Raw genomic sequence first — 17724 nt, 5'->3', positions numbered from 1 at the left:
GGATTCACTGGCATGCTTTCAGAACACTGAAAATTCAACAAAACTCAGGTTTGCTCTTATTATCAACAGGCAATCTTTCATGTGCGTTAGTTTGTTTCTAAGCAAGTGGTCCCGGCGAGGCTGAGGTTGGCCTCTGTTACGGTTAGTCATGAGGAACACTAGGTGCAAATGGTTTCCAACAAAAGCACCCTTTAAGGTTACCTTAATTATTCTTTTCTGCCACAACTTGATAAACAATACCCTTGAGAATAAAATTGTTTAAAATTTGGTGAAATTTTCCTTTGCAATGTCGAATAAAATGTAAAAATCTACAAAGATGTTTGTGAAAATGTGGACTTTGTATTTAGTGGCCATTTTAGTGGGAGCCAAATAATGAATTCTGTTTTCTAATCTTTGAGAGGGAAATGCTGGAACGATTTTCTTTGTGATAATATCCTTCCTAAATTCTGAAGCGTTTTCACTCTGCTTTTATTTCATTTGTTCTTTCCACACACTTGATTCTGACCTGAAATCAGTGGTAACCTTGGTATGAATAATAATTCACAGGAAATTTTAAAAAATTGTATGTAAAACCCAACTTGGTTATGCATTTTGCCACATTTATTGCTCTTTTTAAAATTTCACACATTCTAGGAGAATATTTTTATTACACTTCTAATATTGAAATACGAACGTGATAAAGGTAGGTACAAACTTTAAACTATTTAACAAAATGCTCTACTGCTGTTTGTCTTTTGTGACAGAGGTCTGTTTTCTATTTGGTTTATGATTTCTGGAAAACAACGTTTAAGACTAATAAAAATGATCTGGCTTGCTCTTGGACCTGTAACCGCAGACGGCAACTATGTTAGGCTTGAGTCTGGAGCCGTCACGATAGAAAGCTTGGCAAACTGGCACAAGATGGATTTAGGGAGTGCCGAACCCAGGGGTCCCTTCTCCTCCCCTTTATAGGAACTACCCGCATTTAGCAAAATGGTAGGTGTGGGCAGCCACTCTGAGGCAACTGAGGTAGCGTTCGTGTTGAGTGCTTTCCCAGGCATTGGTGTCCTTTCCTCTTTTGAAAGTGCTCTTGCCCTGTGAGAATTCATAACTAGCCTACATTTATATAGCTGTAATCTCTTACAATAGTTTCATTGATACTTGATCTCCATAGAAAAGCTTTATGGATTCTAATGAGTCACAGCTCTTGAGGCCCCAGCCGCCCTCCTCCCTGTCTGTGAGTGGCTTTGTGTCCCGTGTTGTGCTCAAGTCCCGTGTTGTACTGACTGTGCCTTTGGATGACAGCTTACTTGAGTGATGGTGGGGGAGACGGAGTAATTTATTAAAAATAATTACAAAGAAACCAAACAAAAGGAGTAATTACAGCACTGTTAATATGCAATTTGCTATTTTATTGCTGAAGTATTTGGAACTCAGCCTTTTCTGTGGGTCTCCCTTTTTTTCCTTGTACATCCCTAACAGATACATAATTTATTAAATTTTCTGTACCCAGGTCTCAGGTTAGATCTGGTGTCATAAGATCTTGGCTATTTTTTCTTTCTTTTGCCTTTTTTATAGAAAGCTGAACCAAGGAAGAGTTGCTGATAAAGTGTATTTTTGGTAGCCTCAGGAAGGAAGTCTGATCTCTCTAATTTTATGCCATTAAATTTTCATCTGTTTTGTAGATTTATTTTTTTAAGAGTCTGCCGTTTAAAAAATAATGTCTGAATTCTGAGTGTACTGAAATTCCTTCCCACTTTCAACTGGCATAATGGGGAAAATTTAAAGTATAGTCATCCACTCACCCTCACGTGCTTATTCACAGATTTTAAAAAGAATCTTTGAATGGAACTATTGATATAATAATAGCTGACACTCATCATGTGTCATGCGCTGTTCTAAGTGCATCGCCTGTGTCAGCTCCTGTCTGTGCGCCATTAAAGCAGCAGTACGATGGGGGGGGTGCTGCAGACTGCGTCAGACGCTTTGGGAAGGTGGGTGAGTTACCAACAATTCGAATAATTGCCGTAGAAAAGAATGCTCTGGGCAAGAATTAAAAATTCTTTTTAACCCAGTGCTAGACCACCAGCATAAAGCATACGTTTCTAAATTAGGAAAATCCCAACCAGCATGTATTTTGAAAACACTTGAAAGTGTGCAGATAATTACACTATTGTTGATTTTAGCAGATTTGATGCCAGGAGCCATCAACTCTTATGTGCCGTGAAAGATGAAAGCCGTTTTAATATAAAACATTAGAGTTTGGCTGGGAAAGGGAGGCGGGCAGAGAGATTTCATGACTTTTAGTTAGTTTTGTGGGAAGCATTAGTTACATTCCTGTGACAGAATGCTTTACTTGGCGATCATTCTCATCTTAGGCATTTTAATGAGCTGCTGTTTTGTGCCTGGTATCATGTGGCACTAATAAGATGCATTATTTTAGTGGCACCTACTGGTGTCAGTATAGTTTAGGGTTTGTCATTATTTCATACTCTTCTGTTTTAGGAGGCCAGCACTAGCATGTATCTTTAAGTCTGGCCAACATGTAATTCATAAGTCTTTCTGGATCTCTACACAAAGCAAAAATGACACTCAAGCCTCATATCTCCAGCAGTCGCAAAACGATCTGATTACTTGCAACCTCGATAAATATTTGTTCAATGAGTTAGATAAATGAATCCCACAGACGGCACCTGTCTTACGAAGTCATACCTGGCTGTTGCATTTTTAAAAAATTTTAATGTCCAGGTTTTTGTTTATTTTGTTTCGTAATGACAAGTTTTCATTAAAGCACATCTGGTGGAGCTTCCCTGGCTTTGTCGTGGGTCATCTTTTTCATCTCTTTCACCAAGAGAGCTCAGAGCTGGGAAGACTGACATCAGTTCCAGCTCTGTCACCTAATTATTTGGATGTATTTATGCTCCTTGAGTTTGTCACTTGACTTTTGCTTTCCTCTGAGAATCCTTTTACTTAACAGGCCAGTTAAACCAACTTACATTAATTATAAAATTAATATTTACATAGTTTTAGGATATATTTTTCCTTCCATCCACTTTTTGGTATTTAGGAAGGCTTGTGTTTTTGTTCTGATGGTTACTTTGACGTAGTAACACATTCTTGCCTCTGCCCACTTTTTTTGGCTCTTGCTTACTGATTTTGTGCTGTGAGCAATAGTAAAGTTAGATATTAACCTTTTCTTGCCCCTCCCCTCTTTATCTTCCATCCCATGACTTGAACTGTGTGTTATCTTTTAACTTCTAGATAAGCACCTACAACAAAATCATTATGCTGATAGTGTTTTTCATATAGTTTTCCCATCCCTCCTCCCCTTTTTGGTAGTTGTACCCTGTCTACAATGTCAGAGTGTGTAGCTGTTACATGTTATACTGTACTCTTTATAAAATCACTTAGTTTTAGTTCTGCAAGTAAGCTTATCTTTAATGCTCATCATTCACCCTTATATTGATCGTCGGTCATTTTGATTTTTTGAAGCTAGTTGTTCTGTAGTGGATTTCTCAGGAAGAGCTCGGGGCAGCAGTATTTCCTGAGTTCTTGTATGTTTATAAGTTTGCTCTTTATACACGAAGGTCAATTCAACAAGACATAAAATCCTTGGCTCAGATCTTTTAAGTATCTTAATTATGTTGCTCCATTGTCTTGCTTTCAGTCTGATGCTGGTCTTGTTTCTTTCCCTCCGAGTGCCCTGTGTTTTTCCTCTGGATGTCTAGTTTTTTTTTTTGTTTTTTTTTTTTTTTAATTCCACAGATTTTTCTTTGACGTATCGCATTGTGGTTCCATTTTACCAGTTGTCACTTGCTTTTGAGCTTTATTTTCTTCATTCGTAAAATGAGAATAATGATAACTTTTTTTTTGCCTGTGCAGAGTGGATTTGAAGACCAAATGAGGTACTGTATGTAAAGAGTTTTAACTTTGTTTTCCTGTCTTGTTACCTTTTGAAAGTAGTTGGGAACTTTAAACTTTAGAGTACTTCATAGTGTAGGCAGTGGAACTTGAGTTGGCTTTATGTTTGCGAGAAATGTCAAGTGGGTGCTCTGCAGTCTTGTGTCCACGCTCTGTCAGTGACGAGGCTCCCCCGACCCCCTCGGGGAGAGCTCCTGGCCTGAAAGCACTGGCGCTTTTGGAAAGTATCTCACTGAGAAAACGCTCTCTCCATTGTATCCTCACTCTCTTACCTGCCTTATGTTAGTTTCCCACGCAAAACTCGGGGTTTACATGATTTTAGCTTATATGTGCATAAAAACAACACGGAAAAAAAAATTAAAGGACTCTTTTTCAGATAATGAGGAGAGCCAAGTCAGCCTAATCAGCCAACATGTTTTCTTGGATCTGTTGTACATGCGGCCCTGGGTAAGAGGCGGCTGGAAAATACCAAAGAAACAGGAGATGTCATTTCTGGCCATGGGAGATAAAACACAACATATCAAAGGTCATTTACAAAATGGCATGTGCTAAATAAATCCAAACCAGTGTAGCACAAGCTAAGGACGTGAGTATATGATGCGTTTTACCGGAGGCTACCCTGGACTAGGGTTTCCATGCTGGGGCCTTGTTTTGATAAAGCAACCCTTTGCACATGCAGGCTGGAAGTTATGGTGGGAAATTGGGTAATTGAATTAGCTGAATCCATTTTAATGCTTTTACCTGATTTGTAAGCACAGATAGGGGTTTGATTGACATTCATATAAATAGTGTTAGTGTCTTTATTTGAATATGTGATTTTTAAAAATGAACTCATTCATGTTTTGTAAGTAAGGCTGGAACCCATCATAGAAATTCTGTTGACACTTAGGAACCAGGATGATTTGGAAACTCAAGGCTAGAAATATAATACTGTCTATGATTCTGTGGTAATGCATTCCTTATTAAATCCTGTGTTTATTTAACCAACTTATTTACTAACTTCATTGCAATCCACAACATACGAAACCCAGAGGAAAGGGTAGAAAATACAGAGATGAATGGAAAACAGTCCTCAGAGAGTTTACAGCTGAAATGGAAAAAGCTAAAAAGAGAGGAAAACAGAACTGAATCAGACCTATTTCGGAGGTACGTGAGTTATGTACACAGAGCAGTTTGGATCTCATGAGGAAAGGAAGTCATATCTCTCTGGCTATTTGCGTTATCCACTAGCCTTGTCCCGGCTACAAGTAAGATACAGATAACTTGTTGCAGTTCATTCAACTTCTGTTGTTTTGTGAAACTGAGGATGCCATAATTTCTGTTCTCAAAGTTAAGATTCTCTTCATGAGAACATACTGAAACCGTGAAATCAGCGCAGTTGACCCTTGAACAACTTGGAGGTGAATCCACGTATAACTTACCATCAGCCCTCCATGTCTGAGGTTCCTCCCCATCCTTGGATTCAGCCAACTGTGGACCATGTCGTACTTAGTATTTCCTAATGAAAAATGTCCACATGTGAGTGGACCCGCACAGTTGAAACTCAGCATTGTTCGAGGGTCAGCTGTATTTCTCCTTGGCTCGCTGATGGGAAATCAAAGTGCTATAGCGAGTTTAGGCTGCCTGCGAACTTGAGAATGTAAATTTCTCAATCTGTTTCTCTATTTTTTTTCCCCTTTTATTTGCATCTTTCAGTTTTGTGTTTTACCCCCTTCCCTCTAAATGTTTGGTTTCAAGGCAAAATGAGAAACGAAAATGTTTCAGAATGAGGAATGGTGCCTTCCAAGTTCCAGAGCTCTTCAGCCTTCCCCCTCTTGTGATTTTTTGGATGTTGTGTTCTGTCGTTCAAGAAGTATCCTGTATATTTTCAGCACCACAGGTGACCTTTTTTTTTTTAAAGGTATTTTTAAAGATAATTATATACGCCTTTTGTTTTTGATGATGAGAACAAATGGACTTGTCAAATGGGCCACAAAAATGCCATTGAGTGTATATCCAAATCATTTACCATTTTATATATCTTTCTACAAATCCAACAAACACTGGTTTTTCAGAGTGTTAAATTCCAAATCATCCATCTTTGGAGATTCAGATCTTACATATATGAAAGCAGGAAAACAAAACTGAGTTGCAATAATTAATACCAAGGAAACCATGTAAAATGGGGCAAATGGTCTCAGGATCTATGTTTTCACTTCTGCGGTGTTTTCATAGAAAAGGCACCCGTAGTCATTTTATGTGGCCTCATTTGTAGCAGAAAGTAATAGTGCTCATGCTGTTAGTTTTCTGTGACCATTTTCATTTGGGGTCGAAAAATTCATAATATTCACAAAGGGCATGAGGCAGAAGAGGAGTAGTGGAAAGGATCTAGGAGTGAAACAGGCCGTACCTCTGGGCCATGCTCATGTGCAGTTTGGTTCTGATCTTTCCCCCTTAACCGTCACACACACAGGCTTTAGTTTTCAGTGTTGAAGGTACACTTTTAGGTTCATTCCTGACAGTGAAGGTAAAGGGTGCCGAGTGCCCCTGTAGACAGCAGAAGGTAGTGATTCCAATTCTCCCTTAACAACTTAACAACTTTATTCAGTTATATGTCATATATTTTATTTGCCATAAAACTCACCCATATACAGTTTGTTGTTAAGAAACTTACACAGTTGGGCAACCACCACCACAACCCAGTTTTAGAACATTCCCATCCCCCAGGAGTTCCCTTGTATCCGTTTGTGGTCCATCCCCATCCCCACTCCTAGGTCCAGGCAGCTACTAATCTGCTTTCTGTCTTTACACTTTTGCCTTTTCTAGAAATTTCATGTAAATGGAATCATACACACTGGAGTCTTTTGGATCTGGCTTCTTTCATTTATCATAGCATTTTGAGGACCAGCAATGTTCTGTGTATCAGTAGGTTGTTCCTTTTTATTATACAGTGTCCCGTTGCGTGGATGTGCTGCGTTTTGTTTACCTATTTACTTTGGATTGAGACATGTTTGGATTTTTTGCAGTTTTTGGCTGTTAGAATAGTGGTTTATCTATCTTTGTGTCAACATATGTCTCGGTTAGATACCTAGGACTGGCGTGGGTGGCCATATGGTAGGTGTTTGTTTAATTTTTTAATAAACTACTTAAAATTCCACACGCAGTGTTAGTTTCCCAGTTTCTCTGCCTCCTCATCTGCACTTAGTGTTGTCAGACTGCTGTGTTTCAGCCCCTCTCGTGGTCGTTGAACCCTGCTGTTTCTGTGTAGGGCTTTTATTTCTCGTGAGGATCTGTCTGTGACTGGGTGACCCTGGGATGCTTTTGTCCTCCATGTCACCGACCATTAGGCAGTAATGCGTTAACTGGAAAATCTGAATGTCTCACCCAGGGTCCCCGAGTGAGTCACTGAGTCTGGAGTCCTCACGTGTCATTTGGCATCGTAGTGACCTACTTTTGTCCAGCCTCTTCGCTCCCTGTGACTTGAGGCCCTCTTTGTCCTGTAGCCTTGTTAGGTGTGGCTTCCTTTTGATCTTTGTAGAATGATCTGGATCCATTCTTACCGTCCGTCTCTGGAGTTCCATCTGATGAGATCCAGCTGTTTTCTGCAGAGGGGTGCTGGTGTCTTTGGAGAGGCGGCCCTCTCTGCTCCTTAGTTGCAGTGAGCAGGCCTTGGGTGACTCGGGCCTGACACCACGTGCCCTCCTGTCAAAGGGGGTGGACACTCGTCTTCGCAGAGCCATATGGGAGTTCAGTGAGGTGTCTTGTCTGAAACAGCTGGCACTTACTGAGTATTTAGCACGCTTTAGAGCGCCTCTTCAAATAAGATGGGCAGAGGCTGACTACCTGATGGCATGTGGAGAGACACCATTCATTTGGTTTTTTTCTCCTCCACGGTAGTGAGACAGGAAAACATTCTTAAATTTATTTACAGGCTGAAAAACAAAACAAAAAACCAAACCCCAGCCTTGGTTTCTTCCTGTAATTGTTCTCTGTCCGCAGCAAACACAGCAAGCAGCAGCGCTCGCATAAGTGTGTGCGTCTGTCTCTGTCTTCTGACTCGACTCAGGAAGGCCAGCCCGGCTTCCCAGCCAGGCTCTTGGTGCATCTGCACCCGTCTGCAGTGTGCCCCCCACACCGGACGCCACTGGCCCTGTTCCTGCTCCGGCCTGGCAGCTCTCAGAGCACTCCTCAGGCTTCCCATAAGATTTCTGTTCCAGCAAAGCTCCATTTTAGATCAGTCTAATTTTTTATACTCAAGTCATTGCTTTTGTTTCTTTTGCCCAAACTACTTTGATTCGAAGTTCACTTGAAGGCTGGCGGGGCTTATACAAATAGCAGCCAGCGAAAGGCACTTCAGAGGGGGCACGTTGCCTCCTCTGCTGTCCTGTTACAGGACGTGTCTGGTCCAAGGGAGCAGTGCCTCTGCCACCTTCCGTGAGGCAGGGAAAGCGAATTCTAGTACAGGTGGTTGTCTTGAGATGATCGTGTTCTCTGAAATGACTCTTGGTTAAGTTTGTAAACGCTAAGGAGAACGTAGGCCTTGAATCCGTGGGAAGCTCATCTTTGTGCCGTGCTGTCACGTGGGGCATCAGGAAGAACTGAAAAGCTGAGGTAACTTCAGAAGAGAAAATCACCACCAGCAAGGAGCTGTCTGCAGTAACTGGAAAAATTAGAGCTCAAGCCACTGGAGGACTGTGCCAGTGAATACAGTGTCACGGACATAACGTTAGCCCGTCGCGTGTGCCGGGCGCAGGAGAGGACGTGGACACGGACGGGGAGGCCAATGTGTGGAAAGCTTGGCAACTCAGGCTCCACGTGAGCACTTTGTTTGGGACGCTGAACAGGGCTGGAGTTGTCCGATGGGGAGGGACCTTCAGCCTCTCTGTCTCAGCCCCTGTTTTACCTGTGAGAACACGGAGGCCCTGGGGAGCAGGCCCGGGCCTGCCGCCTTGGTGCTCTTTCCAGCCATCTGCCTGGGCAGCCCCTCCAACCGGGGCATGGGGGCCGAGCAGCCTTGGGGTCCGGGTGAGGAGAAGCGTGCACGCGGGTCCTTGTCGTGTTGTGGGGGCACGGACACCTGAGGGTGGCAGGAAGGAAGCTCTGGGAGACCCGGGCCCCGCCGAGGCCGTCCCTTGTGGCCTAGAAACATGTCCAGGGTGAGGGTCTTTGCACGGGTTATGGGGGACCCTCCCGCCCTGGCTTGGTCAGGCGTGGACTGGATCAGATTCTGAGAGCTCCGTCCTTCCAGTGAGCGGGCAAGACTCTGTAGTGAGACAACGGGGTGTCTGCAAGGGTTGGTGTGGAATTTTGCTTTCCATATTAAATTAGTGACCTTTACAAGGCACAGATTATTTGAAGTGTCTGTGATGTTTGTCATGGACCAAGCAACTGCGATGTCAAACGTGAAAATGTTGTTGCTGTTTTTAATCAGACAATAGTGTAACCAGATTTTATTTTTGGAATAAAGATACTCTCATAAATGCCTTTTCTTCAGTCTGTACGCATGTTTTAATATATGTTGCGATTTTTTCCCCTATAATACAGGGCTCCTTTCCTTGTTCAAACATGTTCAAACCTTGATCTATTTCAAATTTACAGTTAAGTGAAGTTTTTCTACAGTCTTTCTGACTTGGTTGTTTCCTTACAGGCCAAATCAAACCACCTCCACCCCCAAAACAGTCCTCATGAAACTAATGCTGGACTTGGATTATGAAAGGTTGAGCTCCCCGGAACTCTGTGCGGTTGGGAGGGCAAAGTGAGTAGGAATATTGTGGTTTAGGAAAGAAGCTGCTTGTGTTTGGTTTTTTTTTTTTTTTGGCAACACAGCTGTCAGACAGTGCTCCAAACGGACAGGTGGAAAGAAAGGCAGGTCCTGAGCTGCTTCAGCCTTGGTGAAGGCGCCGCCCCCTACCTTCTCAGCAGAATGAAAGGTGCTGGAGAGCAGGCACTGGGTGCTGCTCCTGCGTTGCTAATCCTGGCAAACCGTGAGGCTGTGTTAGGCTGGCTTGGTCTACAACAGCATTACCTAATCACAGAGCGCCAGATTATCATAAGACAAATCTACATGATGCTGAACTGTCTCCCAGCAAAAGATTGCCGATGCTCAGTGTGCGCGTGCAGCTTGGGTGCGCGTGCACTTGCACACGCTTCGCTGTCTCGTTGGTCTTTGACCTCTCTGCGGGGGGGGTTCGGGCTGGGGCCCGCCGTGGGACCATGGCCTCCCATCTTGGAGGAAAGCAGCCGCCGCTGTTTCCGGAGCTGGCGCTGTTTGCGTCTGACTCTGACTCATGCTCCCCGAGAACTGCCCTGTGCATAATGCAAAGTCATTGTCATCATGAGCCATCCCAGGGAGAGGCTCAGTGGAAAAAGTGAAGGTAGAGCGAACCTGGCTCCAGAACGGAAGGTGAAAGGTACATTTTTTGTTGTTTAGTTCTGCTTAACTTCACATTGGATCTTTTTGGAAACTGCTCTAATGCTGATGGGGTTCAAAGTAAAAGAAGAGAGGGAAATATGACTTGTTGTTACAGGACTCCTTGCTCTGGTGTTCAAATTCTTAAACAGGAGTTAGAGAAGAGAGTGAAGAAGCCAGAAGTGATGGCAGTAGATTTCGAACATGTATTCGTCATTTTTTGGTTTTTAAATTTTTTTTGTAGCAGACCTCTTTTGCAATCATGCACTGTTACAAAGAAGAAAGGAGGATGTATTGTAAATAAATGTGACCTTCAGTGTTTTTATCACTCGTCTTCAAAATGATCTTCCAATAATGTTGGAGGGTGAAACATCATTTAAATGAGGGTTAAAAATTAAAAAAATGTATTTCTGTAGTTTGGTGGGACTTTTTTCTGTGAAAAACTGTTAGCAGCATATTTGAAAATACTTCCTTTTTTAAAGACAGTTTATTACAGTAAATCTAAATATCAGAAGTAATTCAAATTAAAATAAACAATTGAATATAGTTTTCACAATAGCTCAGTGTTAACAGTAATCCGGTAGAAAGAGTTCATTTGTCAAGATCATTTACTTCCCAGGCAGTTTCCCAACTCTAGTTTTCTTAGCAAGAGAAATGTTAATCTGCTGTGGGTGCGACACTTTTTTTTTTTTTTTTTTTATTCTCCATTTCCCAGAACCTGTGTGGTTTCCATTAACTTCTCTTTCCACAGAACTTTGGACATGGCTGCGGCTAATGCCTTGTGGGTCATCTGTGCTGTTAGAATGAAACTGAAATCGTGAAGTGCATTTTCTCCCCCTTGTAGTCTTTCATGATACGGAATTCACGGTCAGACAGGGGGTTGAAATCCCATCTTCACTCCTTAGCTTTTTTGTCTGGAATAAACTAGCCTGTGTAAGCCTCAGTTTCCTCATCTGTAAAATAGTTACTGTAAAGCATTTAGCAAAGAGCTGCCACTTCATCATTGCTCACTGACAGTAGTTATTAATGTTACTGGTGATCAGTACGGTTATCAGGGTTTAAAGTCATCTGTCATCTGCAGTGTATTATGAGAACAGAAGGAGCCCTTAGAACCAGCAGGATAACCAAGAATTGTAGCCGCAGAAAGAACGGCCTTAGGGCCAGTAGAGTTTGGAACAGCAGCTGGCATCTGTGGGCCAGCTGAATGTCCCCAGAGTTAAGACCAGGGAGGCAGCCCCATCACTTCTCTGTCGCGTCCCAGCCATGCCTCGAGGTACACCTGTCTCCCAAGCCAACCCAGGAATGGGCTGTGTGGGGCCGCTTTGCCTCAGGGAAAAGCTGCCTCTTATCTGTTGGAAGTTTCCACTAGGGTCCTCCAAAGAGAAGTTTAGTTGCAGTCATCAGAGCTGTTTTATTGATTTTGGGTTCAGGTCTTAAAGTGATCTCAATTTGCAAAAGGTCTAGTCATCCAGAAATACAATGCTTGCTGGTGTCCTGAGTGCTGTGCAATTCCAGGAAGCTTTTGAAAACAAGCATTGAGATATCCACACACACCCCTCTCGTCACTATAGAGGTCTGAGTTGACAACAACTGTGATTCATGTGTAGAATTGGCTGAGAATAGTCAGTAAGTTTCCTTAGGTGCTGACTAATAGAAACCCACCTAGACACGAAGAAATGGGCCCGGCGTTTATCTCAGCTATGAATAATGTTACACATGCTATGAATGATTTTAAAAGGGCTTCTCAGAATGTTCTTATGTAAATCAAGGATCAATATTTTTTAGAAAGAAGTTTTTATAGGTGAGCCATAACATTTGATAATGAGACATCATTTTCAAGTAGTTAAAAGGGTCATTGGACAGAACCCTGTGGACTGACTCTGGCTTCCTAATTGCTAAGCATTGAAACGCCACATGCCCTCTAAATTACGAGCGTGCTTGAATTTTTTATGGGAAAGATATTTTTTTTATGTAGGATAATTTTCGTGTCTGATGTTACATTAGCCAGCCAGCTCTATCAGATTATGCAGGTTGGCACTTTTACTCACCTGATCCCTACTTCTCCCCTGCAAAGTTTATTTTAAATAGAGATTTAGGAATGAGAGAGACGGGGTGGGGATGAGGGGAATGGGTGGTGAGAAAACACTGCTGGTCATTTTCATCAGCCCTTGGCATTCTTAGCATAGTCTCAGCTCTGTTGACAGAGAGCGGTGGTTCAGCTGCAGGCCCTCGGGAGTCGGGGAGTTGGGGTTGGGCGCTGTGGGCCCCAGGAGCCCGCTGGAGCAGTCTCCCCATTTCCTCCCTGGCAGGGCTCTACCTTTCCCTGAGCAGTGGGAGCCCCTGGAAGGATTTCATAGGCCAAGGGGGCGCCCTCAGCAGAGAGCCACGGTGGTGTGTGGCTGTGTGTGTGTGTGTGTGTGTGTGTGTGTGACCTGCGAGATGGTGTGTTTCTGTACTCCGGGCCTAAGGCTGGGGCCCCCACACCAGCTGCGCGTGTGGGGCAGTTTGTGGGCCAGTTTGTCCTCCAGTGTGTCTCTGAGTGGACGGGGAATGTTGGAGGGAGAACCATTTTATTGCTTTCTTCTCAAAATAGAGGAAATGCCCCAGGGTGGTGGGAGAGACGGGGACAAATATAGTATTTCCCTTTTCCTGCCTGAATACCCTTTTCCCACTGGGTTTCATTTTCATAAGATCCTATCAACTTCAACTAAAAATAACTCCATGCCATTTCTATCAGATTGGTCCTCTTATCATTTACGTACTGTTTTTTTTTTTTTCTTTTTCCTGTTCAGAAACTTTTGTGCAAGGGCATAGGAGGTGGTACTAAGATGCTTGTCTTTTGGACACTGCACGTGCGCCACAGTTTCCGGCTGGGACCCCCTGTGAGTAGGTGGCGGAGGCAGTCTTGGTGTCCTGGCTGAGGGTGGTCAGGAACCTCCCGAGACTCAGATGAGCTTATCCCTGCACTTCCTTCTTCCATGACCCTTCTTTTAGGAGGGGCCATCCCATGTGCTTGTCCCCCTGCCCCTCCCCGCCTCCCATCAATGAGTACGGTCCGTGCACAGTGCTCAGACGTGGCCCCAGAGCCCAGTCATTGTCCACAGCAGTGGTGCCAGATGCCGTCAGCCCCTGTCCTGCTGCGAGGAGGCCCGTGATGAGTCCGCAGAGCCGAGCCAGCGCTTTGGCTGTAAGGCCGAGTCTAGCAGTGAGTCTCTTTAGTAGGTGCTTGGCCGAAGTTGGGAGATGGGACATTGTTGTTGTCTTAGGGTATCATACACAGAGTGCCCGTTTTACCAGATTAAGGTTTTTGATTATATAAAATTATTAGGTTGATAACTGATTTTAACTGATAAAACCTAACTTTGAGGTTTGGGAAATGAGTGGCTTGTATTAAATTTTAGTACATGAACCAAACACAAGAATTCCCATAGTCCCTCCTTTCCTAGTCGTCTAGAGTGTCCATTGCCGTGCGTAGCCTAGTGCCTGGTCTGGGTTTGCCCACTGCGAAGGTCTACATTCCCAGGGTGGCCTCTGTTCCCAGGCCCCGGCACTGCCCCTGCCGGCAGCGTGCAGTAACAAGTAAGCCACTCGTGGTTACCGGCTAATAGGGCCATGACCTGATTTGAACTCCGTAATGAGGAAAGAGCAGATTTATTTGCTCCTCCTGCACGCTTTCCTCCCCTTATGCTCCTTTATTATCTTTAAGAGGAAATTGAATAGCAAAATTCTGCGTTCTCATAATGTTAATAGCCTGATGTCATCTTTTCCACTCTGGAGTTAAAGTAAGAGAGACAACGAAAAATGTTTTACAGTTTGGATCTGCCCAAGGCTTCAGCTGTAGGCTCTCTGTGTGTGCTTGAGTGAGGTGTAATGTACGTACCATAAAATTCAGTGTGTAATTCACTAGTTTTTGTGAATTATATGTGAATCATGTTACAGTCTTTTGTTTGTTTGTTTTCCAAGTTGTGCAGTCATCACCAAAATCCAGTTTTAGAACATTCCCATCGTCCCAGAACGACCCCTGTGGCATTTAGCAGTCGCTGCGTGTTTCCGCCCTCTCCCCAGCCCTTGGTAGCCAGTGGGCTACTTTCTGTTTCTGTTGTGTAGATTTGCTTTCTCTGAATTTCGTAACAGCATGTGGTTCTATGCATTTGCCTTCTTTCACTTAGCTTAATGTTTCTGAGATTTATCCACTTTGCAGCCGGCATTAGTAGCTTGTTCCTTTTTACTCCTGAATAATATGCTGTTGTGTGATGTACCACATTTTGTCTGTCTGTTCACCAGCTGCCGGACATTTGGGTTGTCTCCAGCTTGGAGCTGTCTTGAATGACGCTGCTGTAGAGACTCACACAAGATTTGGTGTGGACGTGTGTGGGGCTTTTTTGTTTGTTTTGTTGTTTGGGGGGTTTTTTGGAGTTTTTTTTATTTGGTGGACATATGCTTTTAGTTCTCTTGGGTAGATACCTAGAAGTCATATAGTAAATTTATGTTTAGCTTTTTAAGAACCTGCCAGATTATTTTCCAGAATGGCTACACCGTATTACATTCCCATCACTGGTGTTTGAGGCTTCCAGTTTCTCCACATCTTTACCGCAGGCCATATTTAAGGAATAACCTTAACCTTTGACTTGTTTTTTTTAATATTCTTATGCGCAGAAGAAAGCTAGGAACAAAAATTTTTAAGCATCATTAACACGTTAGTTAAATAAATTATAGTCCTTGGTACTCTGTTTTCTCCAATCTCTGGATTCTGCCACCAGGCATGCTTGCAATAGTTTGACAACTTTCCATTTAATTACATTTTTTTCCCTTGTAGACTTGATATAAAGTATGGAGGGGGTGTGTGTGTGTGTGTGTGTGTGTGTAGGTAGGTAGGTATGTGTACAAGTGTGTGTGTGTATATATGACGTTAATTGTTTAAACGTTAGTTTACTTTGAGAAGGGATTTTATTTTTTTTTGGCTTTTCTTTTTTTAGTTTCTCTTGTTGAAACCAAAGGTTATAAGTTTATATTTCTGATCACATACATTGTTTTAATATAGACTAGACATGTGTATCTATAAAACCATGTTTTATGGTGCTTTAAATAATTAAATGGTGAAGTTTCTGGCTTACAGAATTAGGTAGCTTTGAGGAATTCTTTATTAAAAATGCAACTAGGGGTGTCTGTATGAATCTGGGCTATTTCCAAAGGCCTCGTAAAAGTTATACAGGAAGAATTTTTATATCACTTGACATGGCAGGGATTACTGTGCACTCTCAAGACCAAGTGGTGAAAGTTTTGCTCATTATTTTGTTTATTCTAGGGTTTGCAGGTATGTTTTACTTTGGCAGTGAACTTATCAAATAAACTTATTTTTCTAAATAAGTCATTCTGATAAAGCATTCTGCTAAAATATCCCAGTCATCCTGGGTGAGGTTCACAACCACTCCTTGGATATGAGCAGAAGCGTGAGCCCCAGAACATGCTTTGCAGGCCCGTGTATCTTTTGAATTTGTGCTTGTTCAAGGCAGGTTTTAGCAGTGGCCAGGTAAGGATTATAGTCTTCAGGGAGGGGAGCATGTGACCTAACAAGGGGACAGGATGAGAGGCACCCAGGCGCCAAGTGAAGGAATCTGTGGGAGGGAGGTAGTGGCAGAGCTGATTTCCTCCTGGTGTGACAGCTGAGGAAACGGCCTCAGCTGAATACAGTTTGCTGAATCAGTCTGGCCTCCATAAGCACCGTGGGGGCAGTTTGGTGTAAAGGAGTGGTTCTCACAGGGCAGAGTCCCCGCCATGGCGGTGATGCGGGTGTCACGGTGGCTGGGGTGCTCCTGGCCTGCAGCGGGCTCAGTCCAGGAGCATTGTGCCTGCAGCGCACAGCGCTCTCCAGCATGGTGGGGGATTATGTCAGCCCCTGCACAGCCTTCAGTGCCTGCTAGCGAGTTGCACGCGTGAAAAACCTGTTCTAGTATTTCAGCTGGAAACCTCTTTCATATGCATGGTTTTAATATTTACCGAATTTTCTAGGAATGCAAGTGCCAGGTGAATCTAGGAAGATTGTATTTTGTTGAGTTTTCCTAAGGGTTGTTTGCCATCTTGGAAAATCTCGTCATCAGGGGAATGCTTTTGTGTCTAGCTACACCTCACGCCTGCTTCGCTTTGTGTTAATAGCTGTGTGCTTATGGGGAGTCCCCAGGCCTCTCATTGCTTCGTTATGTGTTACAGGGTACTGAGGCTTGGAAGTACTGAAATCCGTAGTAATGCATTCTCACCCGCTTTCCTTCCAATTCTCCTTTATGTTCAAGATGAGGCATTGTATTAAGGTCCCCCCGTTATATGTACTATGCGTGTTAAGGTATCTAAGAGTTTCATTTCAAGGTAGTTTTAAAAGTAAGGAGGCCTTGCTGCTGATGTCACGAGAGCCATCGGTTCAAGTTACGACAGGCTTTGGCCGTGTTACTGACATCCTAAATTTGTGTGTGTGTGGAGGGAAGTGGCAGAGGTGACGGGAGGCATTAGCCGCTCTCAGAGGATGCAGGTGGAGCCACGCATCCAGGTAACTGTGGGGGCGGGTGCTGCGTGTCATGGAGCCGCGTTGTTTCCTGTAAAGTGACTCTCTCGTGGGCTGTGCAGCTTCCCCAGGTCGCAGCCTCTGCCCTCTGCCTTCACCCACGCGGAATCCTCCCAGTCACAGGCACCCTCGCGGCCGGGAAGCGGTGGTGCTACGAGGCCAGCCACGTACTTCTGAGAAGAGGTGTGGTTGAGAGGCGTAGAGCAGAGATGAGGGTGAAGGATGCAGCTGTTGGGCCTCCTGAGGACATTACTGACTTCCGTAGGGGTGCTGCACGTTCGCAGACGTTTAATCATCTCGCCAGTCTCCGTTTTCCTGGCCTTTGTCCTTCCGTCGGTGTGTGTTCCTGACAAGGAGCCGTGCCCCTGTTATGCACCAGAGCTGGCGCTCCCCAAGCCCGTGTCTTCTCAGCAGGGCAGGGTTCCTGGGAGCCGGTCGGCGTGAGTGCTCTTCTCCCCGTGTGCTGTGTTCCTTCTGGGCTCCCAGCGCCCTCCTGCCTTCTGCCTGCCCAGATGCTGGTCCCGCCTTCACCCCAGGGCTTGAGCGGCCAGCAGGTTAGCCGGGACACAGTGATGAGGAAGAAAGTTAGTTCAGCCATATCATGGAAGCTCCTGAGAAAGCTTTATTCAAGGGCAGGAGGTTGGAATTAGTTTTAATTTGGTTTCATTTGTAATAACCAGGCCACTGTTAATATTAAAACTTGAGTTTCCACCAAGCCTTAGCACATGCCTTTGAGAGTCCCTTGGTGAAATCTGAGTGACAGCACAGGGTGGCCCGGGCTGCAGGACGGCCAGCAGGGCTGGCTGGGCAGGCTCCCTGGGCGCTCCAGGTCACATTGCTCAAAGTGTTGAAATCTGGATTGAATGCCAGGCTGACTGTTGCA

General features: G+C 44.1%; 1 protein-coding gene across 13 annotated transcripts in view; it reads left to right on the top strand.

Annotated features, from left to right (window-relative positions):
• The window catches only part of AOPEP (aminopeptidase O (putative)), a 324257-nt gene that overhangs the window by 253012 nt on the left and 53521 nt on the right, over positions 1-17724 (top strand). For 2 of the 13 annotated variants that reach the window (XR_004319046.1, XM_032477462.1), the window contains exon 14: positions 7879-9367. The exons of the other annotated variants lie outside the window; for them this stretch is intronic. Coding sequence is in view for 1 of the 2 variants with exons in the window: in XM_032477462.1 (XP_032333353.1) it covers positions 7879-7908 (30 nt within the window). In the remaining variant the exon portion in view is untranslated. Of the gene's footprint in view, positions 1-7878; positions 9368-17724 lie in introns of those variants that run through there. 13 annotated transcript variants of the gene reach the window in all.

Source organism: Camelus ferus, chromosome 4, assembly GCF_009834535.1.
Source record: "Camelus ferus isolate YT-003-E chromosome 4, BCGSAC_Cfer_1.0, whole genome shotgun sequence".
Lineage (NCBI taxonomy): Eukaryota > Metazoa > Chordata > Mammalia > Artiodactyla > Camelidae > Camelus > Camelus ferus.
This window is presented reverse-complemented; position numbering and strand designations above follow the sequence as displayed.